Source organism: Urocampus carinirostris, chromosome 12 (genome assembly GCF_059441175.1).
Source record: "Urocampus carinirostris isolate Australia breed hairy pipefish chromosome 12, RoL_Ucar_1.0, whole genome shotgun sequence".
Lineage (NCBI taxonomy): Eukaryota > Metazoa > Chordata > Actinopteri > Syngnathiformes > Syngnathidae > Urocampus > Urocampus carinirostris.
Genome location: NC_142360.1, coordinates 9,895,407 through 9,914,891, shown reverse-complemented (window position 1 = coordinate 9,914,891; position 19,485 = coordinate 9,895,407). Strand labels below are relative to the sequence as shown.

General features: G+C 39.7%; 1 protein-coding gene and 1 pseudogene across 6 annotated transcripts in view; both read right to left on the bottom strand.

Annotated features, from left to right (window-relative positions):
• Positions 1 to 280: 280 nt before the first annotated feature.
• evi5b (ecotropic viral integration site 5b) overlaps positions 281 to 19,485 on the bottom strand; it is a 46,150-nt gene continuing 26,945 nt past the window's right edge. For 2 of the 6 annotated variants that reach the window (XM_088348883.1, XM_088348882.1), the window contains exons 7-20: positions 19,252 to 19,395; positions 19,019 to 19,108; positions 18,843 to 18,940; positions 17,687 to 17,747; positions 17,550 to 17,603; positions 16,589 to 16,621; positions 14,253 to 14,396; positions 9,772 to 9,903; positions 8,687 to 8,827; positions 8,373 to 8,531; positions 5,800 to 5,946; positions 5,632 to 5,727; positions 3,816 to 3,911; positions 281 to 2,053 (exon numbers count right to left, since the gene is read on the bottom strand). In XM_088348883.1, coding sequence (XP_088205009.1) covers positions 1,772 to 2,053; positions 3,816 to 3,911; positions 5,632 to 5,727; positions 5,800 to 5,946; positions 8,373 to 8,531; positions 8,687 to 8,827; positions 9,772 to 9,903; positions 14,253 to 14,396; positions 16,589 to 16,621; positions 17,550 to 17,603; positions 17,687 to 17,747; positions 18,843 to 18,940; positions 19,019 to 19,108; positions 19,252 to 19,395 — 1,677 coding nt within the window. In that variant the 3' untranslated portion in view covers positions 281 to 1,771. The remainder of the gene's footprint in view (positions 2,054 to 3,815; positions 3,912 to 5,631; positions 5,728 to 5,799; positions 5,947 to 8,372; positions 8,532 to 8,686; positions 8,828 to 9,771; positions 9,904 to 14,252; positions 14,397 to 16,588; positions 16,622 to 17,549; positions 17,604 to 17,686; positions 17,748 to 18,842; positions 18,941 to 19,018; positions 19,109 to 19,251; positions 19,396 to 19,485) is intronic. The other 4 variants (XM_088348884.1, XM_088348885.1, XM_088348887.1 and 1 more) reach the window with 4 other exon arrangements.
• LOC148354908 (U2 spliceosomal RNA) lies at positions 12,044 to 12,124 on the bottom strand (annotated as a pseudogene).

The window sequence follows — 19,485 nt, the reverse complement described above, 5'->3', positions numbered from 1 at the left end:
TTTTAGAATTTGGGTATTTCTTTAAGCAATCAGTGAACATAATACAGCAACATCTAGTGGTAAAAGACTACACAGTGTCCCTTCAAATTGCAGTTACTGCATTTCATCGTTAGTAAATCACAGCTGAGATCTAAAGACACACTCAGTACTTTTACATGTTCTTGATCTGTAACAGATTGGGATCAGACTTGTGGTTTTGGTTTATGAAATCATTTGCTTCCTCCATTCATTTCCTGCCTGCCGACCTTCCAAAATAAAATGAAAAAAAAAATCTTCAATGCACCATTAATTTCAACAAAATTTTATTATCAACTTCCTACAAACGACAATCTTACGTGAGTGTGTGTGCAGACTCCCAAAGTGCTTTTAAATAATGTGTTTACTTTAGTGACGTGCTCCTCGGCTTGAGTTCCTGTGTTGATTATTTTAGATGAGTGGTTCATGAACCGCGGTTCAAGGTCAGGGATGAGGACGTATGCGATGACTTTTGAGCGGGGTAGCGCACGAGATTTATTCAGGGGATGATTCGCAAATTTTGAGTGTGGTTCGAAATAAAACTGCAAATAAACGCTCCTAAGAGTTGAAATCCCTTCAGTACTGAGACTCACAGAAATATGCACTTACGATTCTTTACAAATTGGCTATCACACATCTATGCACTCCTGCTACATTTCTAACAAGAGTTTTGTCAAAAGCCGGTGAAATGATGTGCAAAAAAACTCTGGGCCCAAAAACTATGGACCAGATATCTGTTTTAAATAAAAATGAATAAGCACTGATTTTACCACATTTCACTTATTCACTTGTTGCAAAAACAAAGTAACACAGAACCAAACATGATACATTCTTACTCTCTAAATACTCTTTTTTGTATTCAGAGCATTTTTTACACCCCACGGTTTTATGGCACGCACCAAGCATGTTACATTATTTTCCACATGGTGGTCTATTCGAGAAATTAATCATCTTGAAGGTCCTACGTGTGTGTGTGGAGCATTTCCATGCAGGGCTATACCGCTTTATGGGGCTTCATTTTGCCATCACTGGTTGAATATGGATGCTGCAAACTAGTGGACAAGAATGACACCTTTATTGATGTCTAGTGTGAACTATTAAGATAAGACTGAAAAAAAATCAAGTTCAAGTCCAGGAAAGTGTATAAAGTCCAGTACGGATTGAGTCTATGTCAAGATATAAGTTCTAGATTTGAGCATTGATCCAAAATCGTGTACCAGTACAAGCCATGAAAATTTTAAGATGGGCTCACAAGTCCGGTTTCAGGTTTAAGTTGGTTCTGTTAGAAGTCCGATTTCAGGTGAGTTCAGGTCAAAACGTGTAAAATGGAGTGAACAAGTCATGACAGTTTTGATAAACACGACCAAGTTTCATTGATTAACACAAAACCAACCCCATGTGATGTATTTTGTGGTTACCATCCTTTCCCTGCTCACATTCTGCACAAAGATGTAGAAACACCGGAACTATAAAGTCCATTTGTTTTCCCTAGTGATAGCTTTTCTCTTTGAAAATGATTGAAATGTGTTATTTTTTTCATGTCTAGTAAAAAAAGAACAAAAAACACACATGCGCTGTAAGTTGCTGCTTTGTAAAATAATGTTCATATAAAATCCCGTTGCAAGAAGCGCAAAATCCTATAAAATGTTTTGTCTTGTCCTGGGTACCAAATCCCCAGTTGATGTCCCCACAGGAAAGTCTAAGCTGCAGTTTGAGATTAAAGTCCTCGCTTTTCTGATTCAGAAAGTTCCGAGTGTCACACAGTTGTGGATTTGTGATTTGCCAGATTGGCGCTAGCGGGAATAGACAACCTCAAGGCCTCCCCGTCTTCGTCCTCCTCGCTGTCCGAGCCGCCCAGTTTTGGATGGAGGACGATTCGTCGTACGCCTCCGTTGTCCTTGGCGACGTCCTCGTCTGAAGAATGGGACGATCCGTCGTCGTGGAGATCTCGGTGGGGGTTGTAGTGGTTGACGATGTGGATGCCGTCGAAAGAGGAGGTTTTGGAGGAAACGCCGCGCTGTCCCTTTAAGCAGCTGATCTGCATGAGTGAGATGATGATGACGTATTGTTTTGAAGGAAAATGGTTTCAAAATAATGCGATTTTAGAAAATATATTACCCCCTGACATAAATTGCCAATGTAAGAGAAATTTCAATTTTCTATATTCTATATTTTCTATACTTGCTTTCTTACTGATACTTATACTTTTACTTCATCCATCCATTATCTGTACTGCTAATCCTCAGTAGGGTTGCGGGGGTGCTGGAGCCCATCCCAGCTATCCTCGGGCCGGGGAAACCCTGGACTGGTTGCCAGCCAGTCGCAGAGCACACAGAGACAGACAACTCACTCAATCAGTCACACTTAGGGACAATTTGGACCGGCCAATTAACCTGACATGCATGTTTTTGGAATGCGGCAGGAAACTGGAGTGCCCGGAGGAAACCCATGCAAGCACGGGGAGAACATGCAAACTCCACACAGGAGGTTCGATCTCATGACCTCAGAACTGAGCCGCACACGCGCTAACCACTGCACCGCCGTGCCGCCCTTACTTAAACTTACTTCGATAAAATTAAATACTCACTCACTTACTTTTACCTACATCAAACTTCTCACGTTTACCTACCTAGTTTTACTTACTTACTCTTGCTTACTTTTACCCCCTTACTCTTACTTGCTCTTAATTTTACTTATTGACCTACTTTTACTTACTTTATTTATTTTACAAAGAAAACAAGTTGAAAATTGTTAGCAAAATAAGAAATATAGCACCTTACTATAACAGTGTCTGAAACTTATGACAAAAAGTTACCAGACACCAGGGTAAAGTTGCCTGCCCCATTTTTCAAAACTTGAAAGACTAAGACGACTAATCACAAAAAAATGTTGTTGCAAAGTATTTAGGATTGATAATCAGAATATATAACAGAACAACACTTTGAAATGAAGTTTATTATAAATCTACTTATAACATTCAGTGCATGTATATGACATCGCTGTTTTCAATCTGCCAGTATGTACCTCTATTTGCTCATCTTCATTCATGCAATGTTTGCGTTGCGTCGTCTGCTACAAACCACGTGAACTCCTCTTTCCACGATGCTTTTAATGTACGTTTACGTTTTGTAGCGTCATAAATTTTGCTAGCTTCTTTTGAATATTTCTTCTGGGGCTGAGGTTTTGGATTGATTCCTAACGACTTCTCCATTTTTCTTGTGTTCTTTGTGCATCTACTTTGGAAAATGTTATGCAAATGCGCGACCTTATTACGCCGGGAGCGTCCGGAAGCACGAAGCTATTCAATGCAAGCTTCTGATTGGCTGCAGAGTATGCAAATTGCCAAACGAACCGAAATTTCCAAACTGAACAAATATTTCGAAATCGGAATAAAGCAAACGTTTGATAAAAAAAAAAAACTGAAAAAAAATGTCTTGAAAAAGTTGTCGGCCACCCGGGTGGAGACGTTTTGTAAGTTGTATGCCCGACGTAACGTAAAATATGCACGCCCTGGGCGTCAGGGCAGAGGTTATTTCAGACACTGCTATAATAAAAAATATAGTATTTTCTTTCTTTTTTAAACGTCAAATTTGCAATATTTACTCCGAGTGGGACAATACTTATGTATTCAAATGAACATGCAGCACCACTGCACAGGAAGTGCTCTGGGTGTAGCTGACACTTTTCTGCTAGCCTCAACGTGAACAAACCAAACCCGGGGAAAAAAAATCTCAGAGCGGGGACCAAGAAAGCGAGAATTAAGAAAAAAAGAGGTGTGAAAGGAAACACTCGGCGATTACCTCCTGCTTGAGCTCTCGAATCTGATCTTTGAGGTCTCGGATGTATTGGTTGGAGTCGCTGTGGTTGAGTTGGCCCTGCACCTTCCCTTCTTCTTTCTACAGCAACACAAAAATAACACGTTTGCATTTTGGTGATTTGAGTGCGCTTGAGCTTAATCGTGGTGTCCGTAACTTCAAAATATGCGACATGGCGAGGCCATCTTCTAGCTGAAAACATCATTGCTGCCTCTTTCAAGCTGCTTGGTTTACGCGTCCAAGTGCGTGGCTCCTGGATGCGCTCCAATTAACTTTTTTCTTTTTTTAAGGGTTTGGGCTTTATCAGAATCAGTAATTTTCTGACTTGACCTTATTTTCAACCTAGAATAAAAGAAAATCGCGTGCTCATGCATGAAATCACTCTCCCCCCACTAAAAAAAATAGAGACTCTTTGGGCATTGGACTTCGGGGCATTGTTAACACATGCCTAATATAGACAATATTGAATTTCAAACTTTAAGGACACCTCAAACTACACACTTCACCTTTAAGTACAAAAAATAGAGTGGTGGTAGTAGTGTGTTGTGATAATGTTAGCAAAATGAAAAGTGAGGTGCGTGGTTTGAGGTGTTCCCAAAAAGTTTCAAATTAAATATTTTCTCTATTAAGCATGCATTAACAATGCCTTTATGTACTTTCTTCCCCCGTGCCTATCTGCTTTTATCTTACTTTGATCATCATGTTTCTGCCACAAAGCAGATTACGCTGGAGGGAAGGGGGGATGAGAATTGTATCACACGCATGCTCTCGGTTTTTTTATATTCTACGATGGAAGTGGTGAAAGAAAGAGAAGGACCGTTTCAAATACAGTCTAAATGCCAATCTTGACACTCAAAAAGATGAAAAAGGAAGCGTTTATTTAAGCGCATCTAAGAATTTCACGTACGTGCACGTGAAAAAAAGGAGCTACAATGATGATTTCAGCCAGAAGATGGAGTCAGGAGAAATTACGGACACCACCTTTAAGCTAAATGTGCCACAAATACAAGGAAGACATTAACATCTTTAAGGGTTGAACAGACATAACAGTTCTCCTCTATAGTGACTGTAGGGGTCACACCCCCTTCTCCTCCAGTTGTCTAAAAAGGAGGATCTTACAAAATAAGTGTGATGTTAAGATGAAAAGTGAAACCACTTCCTGCCTGCCCCCCCCCCCCCCCCCCCTGCAAACGCTGGTACAGCCTTGGTTAATTTTTAAGCAATCATGAGTAAAACGACACAGTTTGGATATTTATAACTTTCAATTAAAGTCATAACAATATTAATTTGGCATCATTGAATGTAATTGACTCGTAATACAGTAATCCGTTACTGTATCAGTTTACTTTTGTCAGCTACTTTGCAGATTTTCATCGTGCACCGTGTTCTGCATTCTGATCAGCCCACCCCTTTTCTGCCTATGACTGCCTGTGTGTTAATATCATGGCGGGCTAAGGTGTACAAACACAGCTTGACGAATCAACAGTACATATGCGCAGAGCTTTTCCAGTTTTCGAGTTTCTCGAAAAGGCATTGTGTCAACAAAACGCTCTGGACCCACAAAGATGATTTTATCGCCAACAAAGTTGAACTACTCGACACTAAAAAGGAAGGTAAAATCAGTTTTATGCCACATTTGTGTTTTCCCAATGACGTCCACATGGTGGCGACAAAATATCGTCTGAAAATAAGCAGGCCGTCCAAAAATCATTTTCAACACAGTAGAGCACTTCAGTATAGCAAAAAGATGATTTACATCATAATTTGACAGTAAAAAAAATATTCATGTCGTGCGCATTACCTGAATCTCCAACTCCGAGATCTGCTGCTGCAGCTCGGCCATGGCAGCCATGTTGTCGGCCTCCCGCAGCCTGACCGCCATCACTTCTTCTTTGCTCTGGAAAAAGCGGCGCATTCATCAGAACTTTGAAGTCCGGCGGCAATCGGCAACGGGAAGTCTGCACGGTACCTTGCACTCCATTTCTGCTTGTCTCCGTTTGATTTCCTGCAACTGCGAGTGAAGATCTTTGTTCTGCGTGGTCAAGGTCTGAACGCGATCTTGGAGAGTTCGGGCTTCCTGTTCCGCTCGCCGCAAGTGATTGCCGTGAATCTGATTCTGAAAAAAATCACCAGATATAATACCAACATAACTATCAAATTATTCCACAATAATTTAATCTCACACATTTGACATTTTAATGATTTGGGGGGTATTTGGGAGGGAATACATAAACATACCATAAAAAAAAGATATAGCCTAGTTATTATAAGAGGTATGTTTCAGACAACAGACACAAATTATAATCAAAGAAACTTGTACTTACTCACCTATAAACTACATTGCGTATAAGCCGACACCCAAAAATAGCCACATACTAAAATAAATACTTACCCAAAATGTTAAATGTGTACCTAAACAACGATAATTATTCAAATACGTAGATACTAAAGGTTAATATGCCAATCATTAAGATAAAACTAGTAAAAGTTTAAAGCATTTTATGTAACTTTAAGCAGTGCTTTAATGGCAAACATTTGTACTTTGTTTTCATATTTGGCAATAATTTCCTTCTCCGAATCTTTTCCACTTTTTCTTATCACTAACGTTCTTATGACCCATTTTAGGCAATAAGACACACTACATTAAGGTAAAATGAAATGTAGTCCCTCTTAAACACAATCAGGATGGCATATATTAACTGAACAGGAAGAAGAGATGAAACGAGGGAGAAGCACAGCTCAAGGAAAAGGCACTGCCATGGGCCATTGGGTTGCTACGTCTATCTTACGCTCCCTTGTGTTCAGTTATTTTAATGTGCATATAAGATGACCGCCTGGTTTCAGTATTGTATTTTATTGACCCTTTGCACGTGATTTCATGTTGCCTTCCCAGGCAGAATGAGCCATGACGGACAGTAGTAAACACCCTCGCGGACAGCACTTGAATAAACATTTGAGTTGAAAAATATCAATAACGACAACAGAAGAAAATAAACCACCACTATTTATGATGGTGATATATTGATGTGCGGCGGGCAAGGTTCCTAGCCCAATTAGGGATTTTATTCCTATTTAAGAAGACGGACGAGTGCGATGTTTAGCTACAATCAAATGGAGAGACTGGTGTTGTGCAAGGAATGTTTGTTGCATTTCCTAGCAATTTTATTTTAAGTAGGTACAAGTCACATCAATTCCACTATGAAAACGAGCCACTTTTATTGTGATTAACCGGCGATTCAAAACAGTAATCTTCCGGATAACACATGTATTGAAAAATGTTATGTCCATCCATCCATCGTCTTCCGCTTATCCGGGGTCGGTGTGTGTTCTACCATAAAGCTTGTTACGCCGAAATGAACTGTCCAATTATCAATGGATAAAAAGGAAAGAACAAAAGATAAAACTTTATTTTGCCAAAGTAAATATTTTCAACATGCGCAAAACTGATCTCTATACAAGGTGCAAATTCGCCATGCTTTACTCTAAAATGTAGATACAAAGTAATTTTAGTAACGTGTGAATACGTGAGGACAAAGACTACATAGGTCTGTAGGTAGCCCCGTTAATAATATCCTGGGTCTCTCTAAATAGCGCTCTTTATGCTTTCCGACAAGGTGAGACACCTCAACTGCACAAAATTCGTTTGACTAGTCATTGCCAATGGTGTTCAATAGTGTAGCTTTTTGTCGTTGTCTACCGTTTACTGGTCATATCCACTGTTTTATACAATTTATCCATGTATATCATGGTGTCGCTGATCAAAAAAAAGCTGAGCGTAAAAGAGAGAGAACAAAGGCTTTGGCATGACAAAGGAGTGGGATACAAACTTGCAGCGAGATGTAGGGGAAGCAGAGCAGATGTCCGCTCGCAATACAGTGTGAAAGACACACTGATATAGTTTGGCATCGGAGATCTTAAGTCAAAGGGTGCTGGCTGGTCGGTGTGATTCTTGGCTGGAACACAGCCTCAATCTTTTTTTTCCAATTATTTTTTGCGCCGGCCAGCACGGCGGCGCAGTGGTTAGCGCGTGTGCGGCACAGTTCTAAGGTCTTGGGAACCTTCTGTGTGGGTTCAAATACAGCTACCGGACTTCCTGTGCAGAGTTTGTAGGTTCTCCCCGTGATTGCTTGGGTTTCCTCCGGGCACTCCGGTTTCCTCCCACATTCCAAAGACATGCATTTCAGATGGATTGGCCGATCCAAATTGTCCCTAGGTGTGAATGAGCGAGCGAGTTGTCTGTCCCTGTGTGCCCAGCGATTGGCTGGCAACCAGTTCAGGGCGTCCGCTGCCCACTGCCCGATGATTGCTGGGATGGGCTCCAGCACCCCCGCGACCCTCCTGAGGATAAGCGGTGCAGCTAATGAGATGAAATTTTTCGCCTCCCGAAAAAAAAAAAAAAAAAAAAAAAACATTATCTCGGAGAGAACCAGCAATATTATATATGGGTAATAATATATAAATATAAAAATAATATTAAGTGGCGAAAGGTCTCTGTACCTGCAAAGTGCAAACGTTTTTTTCTTGGCATGAGTGGGGGCTAACCTGGGTCTCCAGCTCCAGCATCCTCTGACGACTTTCCCGCATTTCTGCCTGCGCTTCGGCTTCTCGTAGCCGCACGCTCATCAGCTCGTCCTGAAGTTCGTTCAGCGTGTTCTTCTTGGGACTCTCTCGCCACCGCCCAGCTGTTCGAGCCAGGTGGCGCTGCACAACCGTGGATATAAATTAAGTATATGATACAGGGTTACAAAATGTAACTCTAAAAATGGTCAGTCTACTATAAATGGCTCGTGTTGGGTGAAATCAAGTATTCAAACCAAAAGCAGTGATGTTTTAAGAAAAGCATGGGTGGTCCCCACCTGCCAGTGGTCTTCCAGGTCTCGGACTTGCTGCCGTAGCTCCTTAAGACCACCCAGGGCCTCGGCCTCTCTGACCGTCATGGCCATGAGCTCCTCCTGCAGTCGTGCCACGTTGGTGTCGTCCGGCAGCGACGTGTTGCGCTGATGCCACAAGTCAGAATATGTTTTAATATTACTTTTATTAGATATTTTGAGAATTATTGATATTATTGATTTTTGAGAGGCTGCATACGAAATAGGCCCGGGCGAGAAAATGATAACGATGATTATAGTCATCTAATTTTTGCCACGATAACAAAAAAGTTTGATAAAAGCTGATCATCTAAACTGTAATTACACCACTTGAACACTGGAGAAAGTGGGGGCACTATCGCAATTTCTATACCAACATTCTTGAGACGAAGAGGGTGATGAGGACCCACCGATCATTTTGCTCTACTAGTGGCTCACACATCCAAAGCAGGGGCTACAATACGGTCAAATCAACAGAAGATAACAGCCAGCGTACCCACTGAAAATTTGCTGAAAGAGTTGTAAACAGGAGAGGCCCTCCACCTTCAGTTCTTTGGAGATATTTTGGCAACTTAGAATATGATGAAAACAAACAGAGCGGCGACGTGCACTGCCAACTTTACCGACCAAACAAGCGACACAACAAACTTATTCCACCATTCAAAACCAAATACAATACGCTGAAAAAAGATTTCAGCCCTAAACGAGTGCTAGCGGACGTTCAACAAGCACTTGGCCCAATGAAGAAAACTATACATCGACTACACAGCCAACTATCAAGGTGCTACCTGTGTATCCCTGCAACCAGCTCCACTCCTGTTTAATGTATCTTAAATTAGTGAAATACTGTGTAACAGTTTGTCACCATGCATCTTTGTTCTGGCATTAAAGATTGGTTAAAGAGGCATCAGATTAAAGACGTGATAAATATTGCGATGGAAAGATACATTTTTTATCATGATAATAATTTTTGTTATATCGCCCTAACTAATACAAATATTTTGATTTCTTATGCACCTCTGTAGCACTCAACAACCAGGAGAGGCCACAAGTAAAATGTGTTCCAAGATCACCTTCTCCATGTCTAGGATTTTGTCCTGCATCTCCTTGAGCGCACACTGGGACTCAGCCTCCTTCAACCGGGCCTGCACCAACTCTCGCTCCAACTGCAGCACAGCCTCCTCCGAGCAGCGCAGCGCCCCCTTCTGACAAAAACAGCACACACACACACGGAAAAAAACGCATCAGACCGCATTTGTTCGGCATGACCCGTCGGAACCCAATTTTTTACTGCCACGATGTATTCCTGTATGTATTTATAGGTGGAAAGTGGAGGAAAAATTATATCTATAGTGAATGACAAACGACAAATTTAAAAATAAAAAACAAAAAAAACATGGCAAAAAACATGTTTTGGTTTGCACTATGCAGAAATAAACCATATTAGTTTTATTTGGGATATTTGACCCATTTCAGCATTTCTATAGAAAGAGAATAGTTAAATAATTTTGGCAGAAGATCAGCCATACAAGTATTCAGTCGCAGGATACATTCATTCGGTTGCACATTTTTGCAGGGGGGCCAGGAGAAAAAAACGAGACATTGATTTAATTTTTTTAAAATGCCAATACAGAGTCAAAAATCAGCAATATTTGAGGGACATTGCATAGGATATACATTAATAAATGAACCATTTTCTCCAATTGATTTTGAAAGAATAAACATTTTTAAATTAGAACTTATGGTACATTAACTTTTAATTGAAATTCTCAAAACGCAATAGAGCTACAGCAGAAGTGTTTTTTTAAAGAAAATATCTCCATAAATCAATTCATTAATTAAAAAATAGTAAGAGTAATACTTATCCCCTATATATGTGGCACCAAAACAACAACACAATTTTATTAGAAGTATTCTTTTAACATACATATAAAATTCCATTTTTAAAATTTTTGTTTGGCGGGCTGGATTCAAGTCAAGTCACATTAATTTGTATAGCCCTTAATCACATAATATCTCAAAGGACTGCCCAGGATTGCAATTACACCATCACCTGATCTTAAGCCAACATGCGGGCAAGGAAAGACTCAAAACCTCAGTATGAGGAAAAAAGAAAGCTTGAGAAGAGGCCTCACAAGTGGTAATCCCCTCTTCCAGGATGACCAAAGAGCAATACATTAAGCACTGGGTAACAGTGCACAAACATATCTTAAACGCACATGGGCTGTAGTTTGCCAAACCCCCACTTTAACAGAATGTCATAAAGTTTCATAAAATGTTTGGATTTATTCTTCAAGAAATAAGCATGAGTCCACTGTCCTTTAAAATCGAGGTTGGGGGGGGGACATCAGCACACCAATGTGTTATCAGTGAGGTGTGGGTATAACAGTTGCCAATAACGCACAGCTGGGGTCAGACAATATCGGAAATGCACAAATGAACTAGTTGCATAAATCAACACCAGTCTTCACATTTGCAACAAAATAAACAAAACTTCCAGAAAATTTCAATGTCTCATTTTCTGAAAGTTTTTTTCTTTACATTAGTGACACACGTTTCAAATATAATCCATCAGAAATCCTTATCAAGTTAGAGAGCGGGCAAAGAAAATGCCTCATAGGTTTTAAGTGAATCAGTGTGCAGTCTCGTGACCAGTGACATGAATAAATCATCCAATTTATGCAAAACATGTGCCAGCATAAATTATTAACCTAACATTATGATGACAAGGAAGCAGACCTGTGAGGTGTGAAGACATTTGTAGCGATTGCGCACAGAAGTGTGTGACGCAACACACGTGTCCACGAGGAATATCTTGCATGTCTAAACACATTCGGCCCGGAGTGAGCATTTTCCCTCACCAGCAATAGCATGATTGCCGGTTGCCTTTTTAGGTTAATAGAGTTTTTCCCCATTGGGGTTGATTTTATTTAGTTCACAGTCACAATTGGGCCACATTTGAATTCTTGAAGTCTGATAGACAAATTGTACGCTGTTGATTGTATTGTAGTTTCAGAACTATAAGACACACCCGACCACAAGGCGCCTGGAATTCAAAATACAGTAAGGGCTAAAATTGCACTAAGAATAACTTATTTGCGCATCGGTTGATCAGTCATAACATATTGCTGATCACAACTGCAAGAATTGGCTACAACAGGAATCGTAGCAGGGGGGTTTTGGGGTTTTTAAGGGTTATTGATCTATCTTCGTTATTCATTATCCATTATCCGTTATCGGTCAGTTCATAATACGCTACAAAGCCTAGGAGCCGGCACACTTACTCTCAGCCAAAAGGCCAAGCTAAGGTCCTAGCCCTAAAGCCTTGCTGCGATCATTGCGAATGCACCGTTCCCGGAGGTACTGCAATACCGGGCCGATGCGTGGAGTGGACAGAGCAAGCTCATATTCCATCTCCGAAATGCACAGTAACCTACCCAATAGACTATTACGAATACAGATGACACAAAGGCATTGGGTTTTATGTCATGATCATGCTATTTTTAGTCACGGTACCATGTTGATGATGTTATTATTGAGCTGGGCCAGGAGAATATTGTCAAGACATTAAACCGGTCTGTTGGGCTTTTGAACTGCTGAAGTAATGTACCACCAATTCGCAAAGCAAAGCGCACAAGATTATAAACGGAACAAATTGAAAGGCGTTGTGGGAAGTAATTCAGTCATCCTAAAATATATAGAAATGCATGACAGCATGTATTTACCAATGTTTGTCACTTACAATGTTTGATTTGAGCTAGGAGTGAACGATTTAGGGTAAATGAACCTAACTATGATTTTTTTTTCAGACCAGTATTGTAATTTCGATTGCAATTTTCAATTTTTAAAATGTTTGGGTGTGCCTCAAAAGATCATTTTTTGTGCTATTTTTTAATGAGTACCCAACCCTTGGATGCATGGCATCTACTTTTCCATGAGTGGGGTCGTAAATTGGTGGGGGTAAAGTAAATAATAATAATAATAATAATTTCCTTGTATTGTCATTCTGTGTAACAATGTACACAGAACGAAATGTCAATTGCACCTGACCCGTTGTAGCGAGCCGATGCAGCCGCAGCCAACAGAGGGCGCCGCCGACCACTTTTTAAGTCTTAGGAATGACTCGGCCGGTGCGCGAACCACCGACCTCCCAGTCTCAAAGCGGGCGCCTTACCATCTAGATACTAATGGCATGTCATAAACATGTTTTATGAGGAATACCTGCAATATTATAACTTTTTTAATTTGGAATGATTCTTTTCTACATATTTAAGTTTTGGACTGATAGAAAAATAGTGCACACAACAGCAGAAAATTCTATAATACAAAACAATCTTAAAACAGCCAAGTGTTGGCAATTAACTTGACAATAAACAAATATACATACAAATATATGCTATACACCTGTAAATATGTAAGATACTCTTTTCCTTCCACCTCTCCAAAGATTATACTATATTTGGACTTATACAAAACAAAATATAAAGCAATACATTTTATTTTATGTGAAGAAAAAAAAAACTGTTTCATCATGAAACAGTCAAACATTACAAAGTTTAAACTTTTGTGCCAATTTGTTTGTAATTACACACTGTTCAGTAAAAAAAAAAGTTGATTTTTTTTTATGTACAGAACAAATTGGTACTACAACTCTCAGCATCACAACAGAATTGTGTGCATTTTAATTTTGCATTGATTTAACATACTTAGTGGCTTATAAATCACGTGACCTAATGTATCCATCACCTAATTAGTTGCCAATGCTTTTGATAATCAATGTTATTAATTAGTTGTTGCAGCCCTAGTTGAAACTAGTGCAAAGCTTAAAACTTAAACAGTGCCCTCTTCTGGGGAGTTTTGTGAGGGTTGCTATCTGCTCACACTCATGTGGGTGCTTGCAAACTTTGCCTTGCCTTTGATGCTTAGAATCAAGTTTTAGTGGCACTAATTAGCCGGCGCTGTTGAAACCCAAACTGCGACAATTCTGGTTGGCCAAATGCGCCATCAATCAAATAACAATAAATCCTTGGAAAAAATGCAGTGTCTTGCGATTACAGAATGTCACTATGTCACATTGCAATGTCGATTAGATTTTGGTTCTAGTCTGAGCTAAAAAAAAATGTATACACATTTTTAATTACTTTGTTTTCTAATTCCTCGAACATTTGAATCCGACACCGTGACTAAAACATGTGCGATAATGGATAAGACCTATTGACTTTTCCTATGTCATCTATGTCCCTAGTGGCCAGGTGATCAGGATTTAGATACAGGTACCATACCCCGTTGCCACCATTGTGATGCAATTGTGATCAGCGATAGATATCGACTGATCAATAATTTTACAAATATGCTAATACTCCGGTATGCATATCAATTTTTTTTGTACACAAGGCGCACTGGTTCATAAGAAACCCATTCAAAAAACTGCCCAATTTAGGGGGTTTGGGTGTGCCTCAGAGTCCGGAAAATACGGTATTTTTTATGCTTTAACCTCCTACAATACGTGTCTTAGTTCTCCTCTGCGGTGTCGCCACCTTGCGGCCATCCTTACCGCTTGCGGCTGCTGAAGCTGCCTGATGGTGTTGTTGGCCTGCTCCAGCTGAGCAGCGGCCTCCTCGCTTTGCTGTTTGACCGTGGCCAACTCCCGCTTGACCAAGTAGTTCTCTTCTGCCTCCTGAGCACGTGTCACTTGTCCCTTTGGACGCAAACGACCGAGTCGGGGGGAAGGGGGTTCGGCGGAGGGGATAGGGCGGTAAGAACGGGCAAGGTGAGCACGGCAGGAAGTGAAAGAGAAGAGGAGGAGACAAACAATGGGGTCGTCTAAAAAAAAGTCATGCTGAATTCTAAAGTGATATTTTTGTTAACACTAGAACAAGCATGTACACACTAAACCTGTAATGTGACTTTTCCACCAGTGCCACTTAAGCCAGATTTTTGATGATTTTAGTTTGTATTCACTCAACTGTAAACGGTTACATGGGAACTGATTAAAATTCAGCTTATAAATAGAGTCCAAATATATGCAAATTACAATTACGACTTTGCGGCAAAATCGTTGGGTATTCTGAATTTGTAAAAAAAAAAAATACAGTTGCGGTTCAAATAGTTTACATACACTTGTGAAGAACAATGTCATGGCTTTCTTGAGTTTCCAGTTATTTCTACAATTTTGATTTTTTTTTTCTGATAGAGTGATTGGAACAGATGGTCACAAAAACATTCATGAGGTTTGCTTTGTTTATGACTTGATCATGGGTTAACAGAAAAAAATGATCAAATCTGCTGGTTCAAAAATAAACATACAGCAGCGTTAATATTTGGTAATATGTCCCTTGTCCATTTTTACTTCAATTAGGCACTTTTGGTAGCCACCCATAACCTTCTGGTTAACCACTCATCTTGACAAAATTGGTGCAGTTCAGTTAAATTTCATGGCTTTCTGACATGGACTTGTTCCTTCAGCATTGTCCACAAGTTCTCAATGAGCTTTAAGTCAGGACTTTGGAAAGGCCATTCTAAAACCTAAATTCTAGCCGGATTTACCGTTTTGTATGTGTGTTTGGGGTCATTGTCCTATTGGAACACTCAATCTTTGGACTGATGACTTTAGGTTATCTTGAAGAATTTGAAGGTAATCCTTCTTCTTCATTATCCAATTTACTCTATGCAAAGCACCAGTTTCATTGGCAGTGAAACAGCCCCACAGCATAACACTACCACCACTGTGCTTGACAGTAGGCATGGTGTACTTGGGCTGAAAATCCCCACCTTTTATCCTCCAAACATATTGCTGTATGTATACTTTTGTCCCAGCAGATTTGATCACTTTTTCTGTTAGCCCATAATAAAGTCATAAAAGAACCAAAAGCCATGACTTTTTTTAAACAAAGAAGTATCTGTTCAAATCACTATATCAGAGAAAAATCAGAGTTGTAGAAAAAGCTGGAAACTCAAGAGAGCCATGACATTGTTCTTCGCAAGTGTATGTAAACCTTTGACCACAACTATATGTACTATAATAGAAATCTCTCTTGTTTTCAAGGACTTCTGAAAAAGGGTAGAAATGTTCCTTGAACTCAGTTTTAATTATGTCATTGTCCCTGCTGCCTACCCATTTCATCCTCAGGACGCCACTGAATCCTTGAGCGAGACAAATTTTCTTAAAATGTTGATGCTACAATATCCAAACGCCCTGATTAGAGTCAAGAGTCCCTACGTTTGAAATATAATTGATCTGTTTTCAATTTTCCCTTTAGGGGGGTAAGGTTCTAGTTTCTTGTGTTGATTTTGAATACGTCTTCTTTGCCAGGGAAAAAAATGGAATAGGAGTAGGCAACTAAAAGCTTCAGCTTCATCCTACCTCCTTTGGGGACATGTTTAAGTATTGTATTATTTAATTGTACAGTTCTTTGGGCACATATTTTCATCTTTCCTTTTGTTAATTAGTGGTCAGTGGGTTTTTTTTTGGACTCCGCCTAAATTAAAAGCCACAAAGGAAATAAGACAAAATAAAAGAGATTTAATCTATCCAGGAGAGTAGATTGACCTTTCTGTGTTCTCAATCACATTACTAACAGGCATTGCGAAGATTAGAGGATATCACTGTAAGCATCTGCTTCCTGACAAGAAAACAAGTTTTGTACTCATTTTCATCAAGTGTGCCCATTTGTTCAGGTGAAAAATATTCAAATAGATTTTGTCCTTTGTGATTATCCCATGCATGTACCGATTATTGTTACGAGTAATAATTACTTGGTTAATTCATTAATGTATCACAATTTCCATAAATATGCATCAATACCCTTGAATAATGGTCAGCATGCATTGCCTCAGGAGGAGCTAGGAAAGTATTGGGGCAGTGAGAGAAATATAGTGAAGGGAAAATACCTGGATCAATCTATCAGCCAAAGAAGCACTTTCCTACAAAACAGAGATATCCACAAAAGAGAGAAGAGACACAATCCAGAGGACAGTTTAAAGCACACACAAGATGCTTAATGATTTGCTTGTTTCAGAATGAAAAAAGGCAACATCAATTGCAATGTTCACTTCAAACCCCTAAGGCAGTGATTCCCAACCAGTAAGACAGATTCTTTTTTGAAATTGGGGGCAATTGGGGGTATGGCGCCCACCCTGAGACTGGGAGGTTGTGGTTCAAGCCGCGGCCGAGTCATACCTAAGTCTTAAACATTGGTGCCCGTTGCCTCCCTGCTTGGCGTTCAGCATTAGGGGTTGGAATTGGGGGGTTTGGTCACCTAATGACTGGCAACACCTCCGTTGAGTTTGAGGGGGCTGGGAATCAATCTCCAAAAAAGAGCCACCTCCCACTAGGGGGATAAGGCCGTGGTATATGTATATATACATTCATATTTATACATTCAAATTTTGGGGCAGCAGAGATGAGGAAATACCGAATAATATGTTTCTTAGACTCAAAGGTTGCAAAACACTGCTCTGCATTTTAACATGTATGGTTTCAAAAAGGAACATTACATGCAAGACTGTGAGTCAGTGATGGATGCATTCAGAAAAAATTAGATGCGCTAGCAACAGGAAGCAGTGACAGAAAGGATGCATGGGTAAGGAATGGGGGGTGATTGAACGATCTTCTGCGTCGAATGCTAGTTAGTGATCCTGTGATGAGGAGCTCGGCCTGAGTTAAAAAAACGGACCACCCGAATCATGCTCAGCGCAAACCAGACATGCACGATAAGTGTGCACGGTGGGGGGCTTAAGTTAGTGGCATCGCCGGGGCGACCAACTGGTACGTTTTCCGTCATGACAGCCAGTTAGTGCGGGATGAGGCGGAGCACTCACGAGAGGGCAAGGACCTGAGACGAAAACTCACCTTTTCAAGGGTGTCGATCCTCTGCTTCAACAGTCGGTTCTCGGTTCTCAGCCTCTGACAATACCAAACGCAGGAGGTCAAAAACGAGTCCAAAATTAAAAAGAATAAATAAATAAAAGACGGTTTGCAAGACTTACTTTGATTTCCACTTGTTCTTCCATCTCTTTGGTTTTAATGGTCGTGTATTCCTTCTCCAACCTTTGAGGGTAAAAAAGTGATGAAGCTTTAGGCCAATATGTTCCCATTTTGGCCACTTGGAGGCAGCAGAGACACTACTAATTGCTATTAATGTTATAGTTATTGTTATTATTATTATTATACATTTATGTAGAGGTTCCTTTCAGGACACCCAAGATAAACAGATTATATAACAGTAATAAAAAATTTAAAAATAATATAAATAAGGAATAAAAACAAAGTACAGTGAGAAAAAAGGGACCATGCAAATCAGCTTATGACGTACAGGCCAGTCTGAAAGATTGAAAGATGGACTAGGTAGCAGATTCTGGAGGTCGGGGGTGCCGTGAGTTCTATTATTTTAGTTAAAACTGAAACTTCTGTTTAAGCGTTTTCCCCATTCATGTAACAAACATTTTCTAACAGACTACCCAATTAACATTTGGTAATGCAAATAAAGCCATATTGACAAATAATTTCTTAGGTTTGACCCTATTCAAGGATCAAGAACTATACACAAATTTGGCTAAAATAATTTAGATAATTTTAAATAATTGTCTTTATTTAACTATATATCTTGACTTATTTTGTACTGGTAAAGGGAAAAAGTAGTACTTAAATGATCCTACTCTACAGGATGGCAAGTAATCTCTCATTTTTAAGGATCATGTTTCTTATCTTAATATAAAACTGAGTGGTTAAAATATTGATACAAATATAAATGACTCAAATAAATTAGCTAATTTTAAAGTATTGTTTTACTATATATTTTAACTTCATTTGTACTAGTAAAATGTACAAATAGTACCTTAAAACGAGCCCAAACTAAAAGATGGCAGGTCATTTTCCTCATTTTAAGGATTTTTATTTTTAAAGAAATCTCAGTTGATAAAAGATGTAGTAAAATAACAAAAACTAATCCTAAAAATGTGCAAAATTATGTTTGAATGTGTCAAGAATGTTCTCTGCTAGGTAGGTTCAAGGTGAGTACTATGATTTCGCATTGATGGTAATTTTTAAGATGGATTTCCAAATCTTGAAGTGTCTGAGAACCGCTACCCAGCAGACTAAATTAAATAATTTTCTTTGTTTCTAAATTCATGACTCTCTGCTTACTTTTTCATCTTCTTGGCATTATACTTGAATTGATAGGCCGCCTGGATGACCTTGTCGGGGCCGGTGTCCAGCTGGTGCGGTATGACCTTTTGAAAGTGCTGCAATTTGGCGGGAATGAGAACAATCGGGTCAGACCAAGAGAAGTAAAAAACTCCATGACGATGTAGGACTCTTACCTGTAACATTCCCTCCATGTCCAGCTGAATGAGTTCTGCCTGGTTCATCTGCAAGATGGCCAGGCCCACTCGGAACACGATCTCCAAGCCCTAATTTCAGACGTGTTTACATGCATCTAGTTTCATGTGTTGGCACAAACTCAGAAAAAAACATCATTGGAATGCTTCACTAGTCTCTCTGGCAATAAAGGACCACTACGCAAATGCCTTTTAGTTTTTGGCAAATATCATACCTCACACATAAAAATGTCGAAGATCCGGGTAGCGACGGGAAGTGGAAATGAGGTCAGGAAGATGGTGAGGAACCAAGAAGAGGCATACATTGATGTATGAAAGCTCTGAGCTTGGAAGTGCACCTGAAGGTCGGGGAGCTCTTCCTGAAAGGACAAGAGAAAACGGTCAACAAAGTTGCTTTATTTCGGAGTTAAGAGTTCATTTTTTATTTTTTTTCAGTGCATAAACGTTTG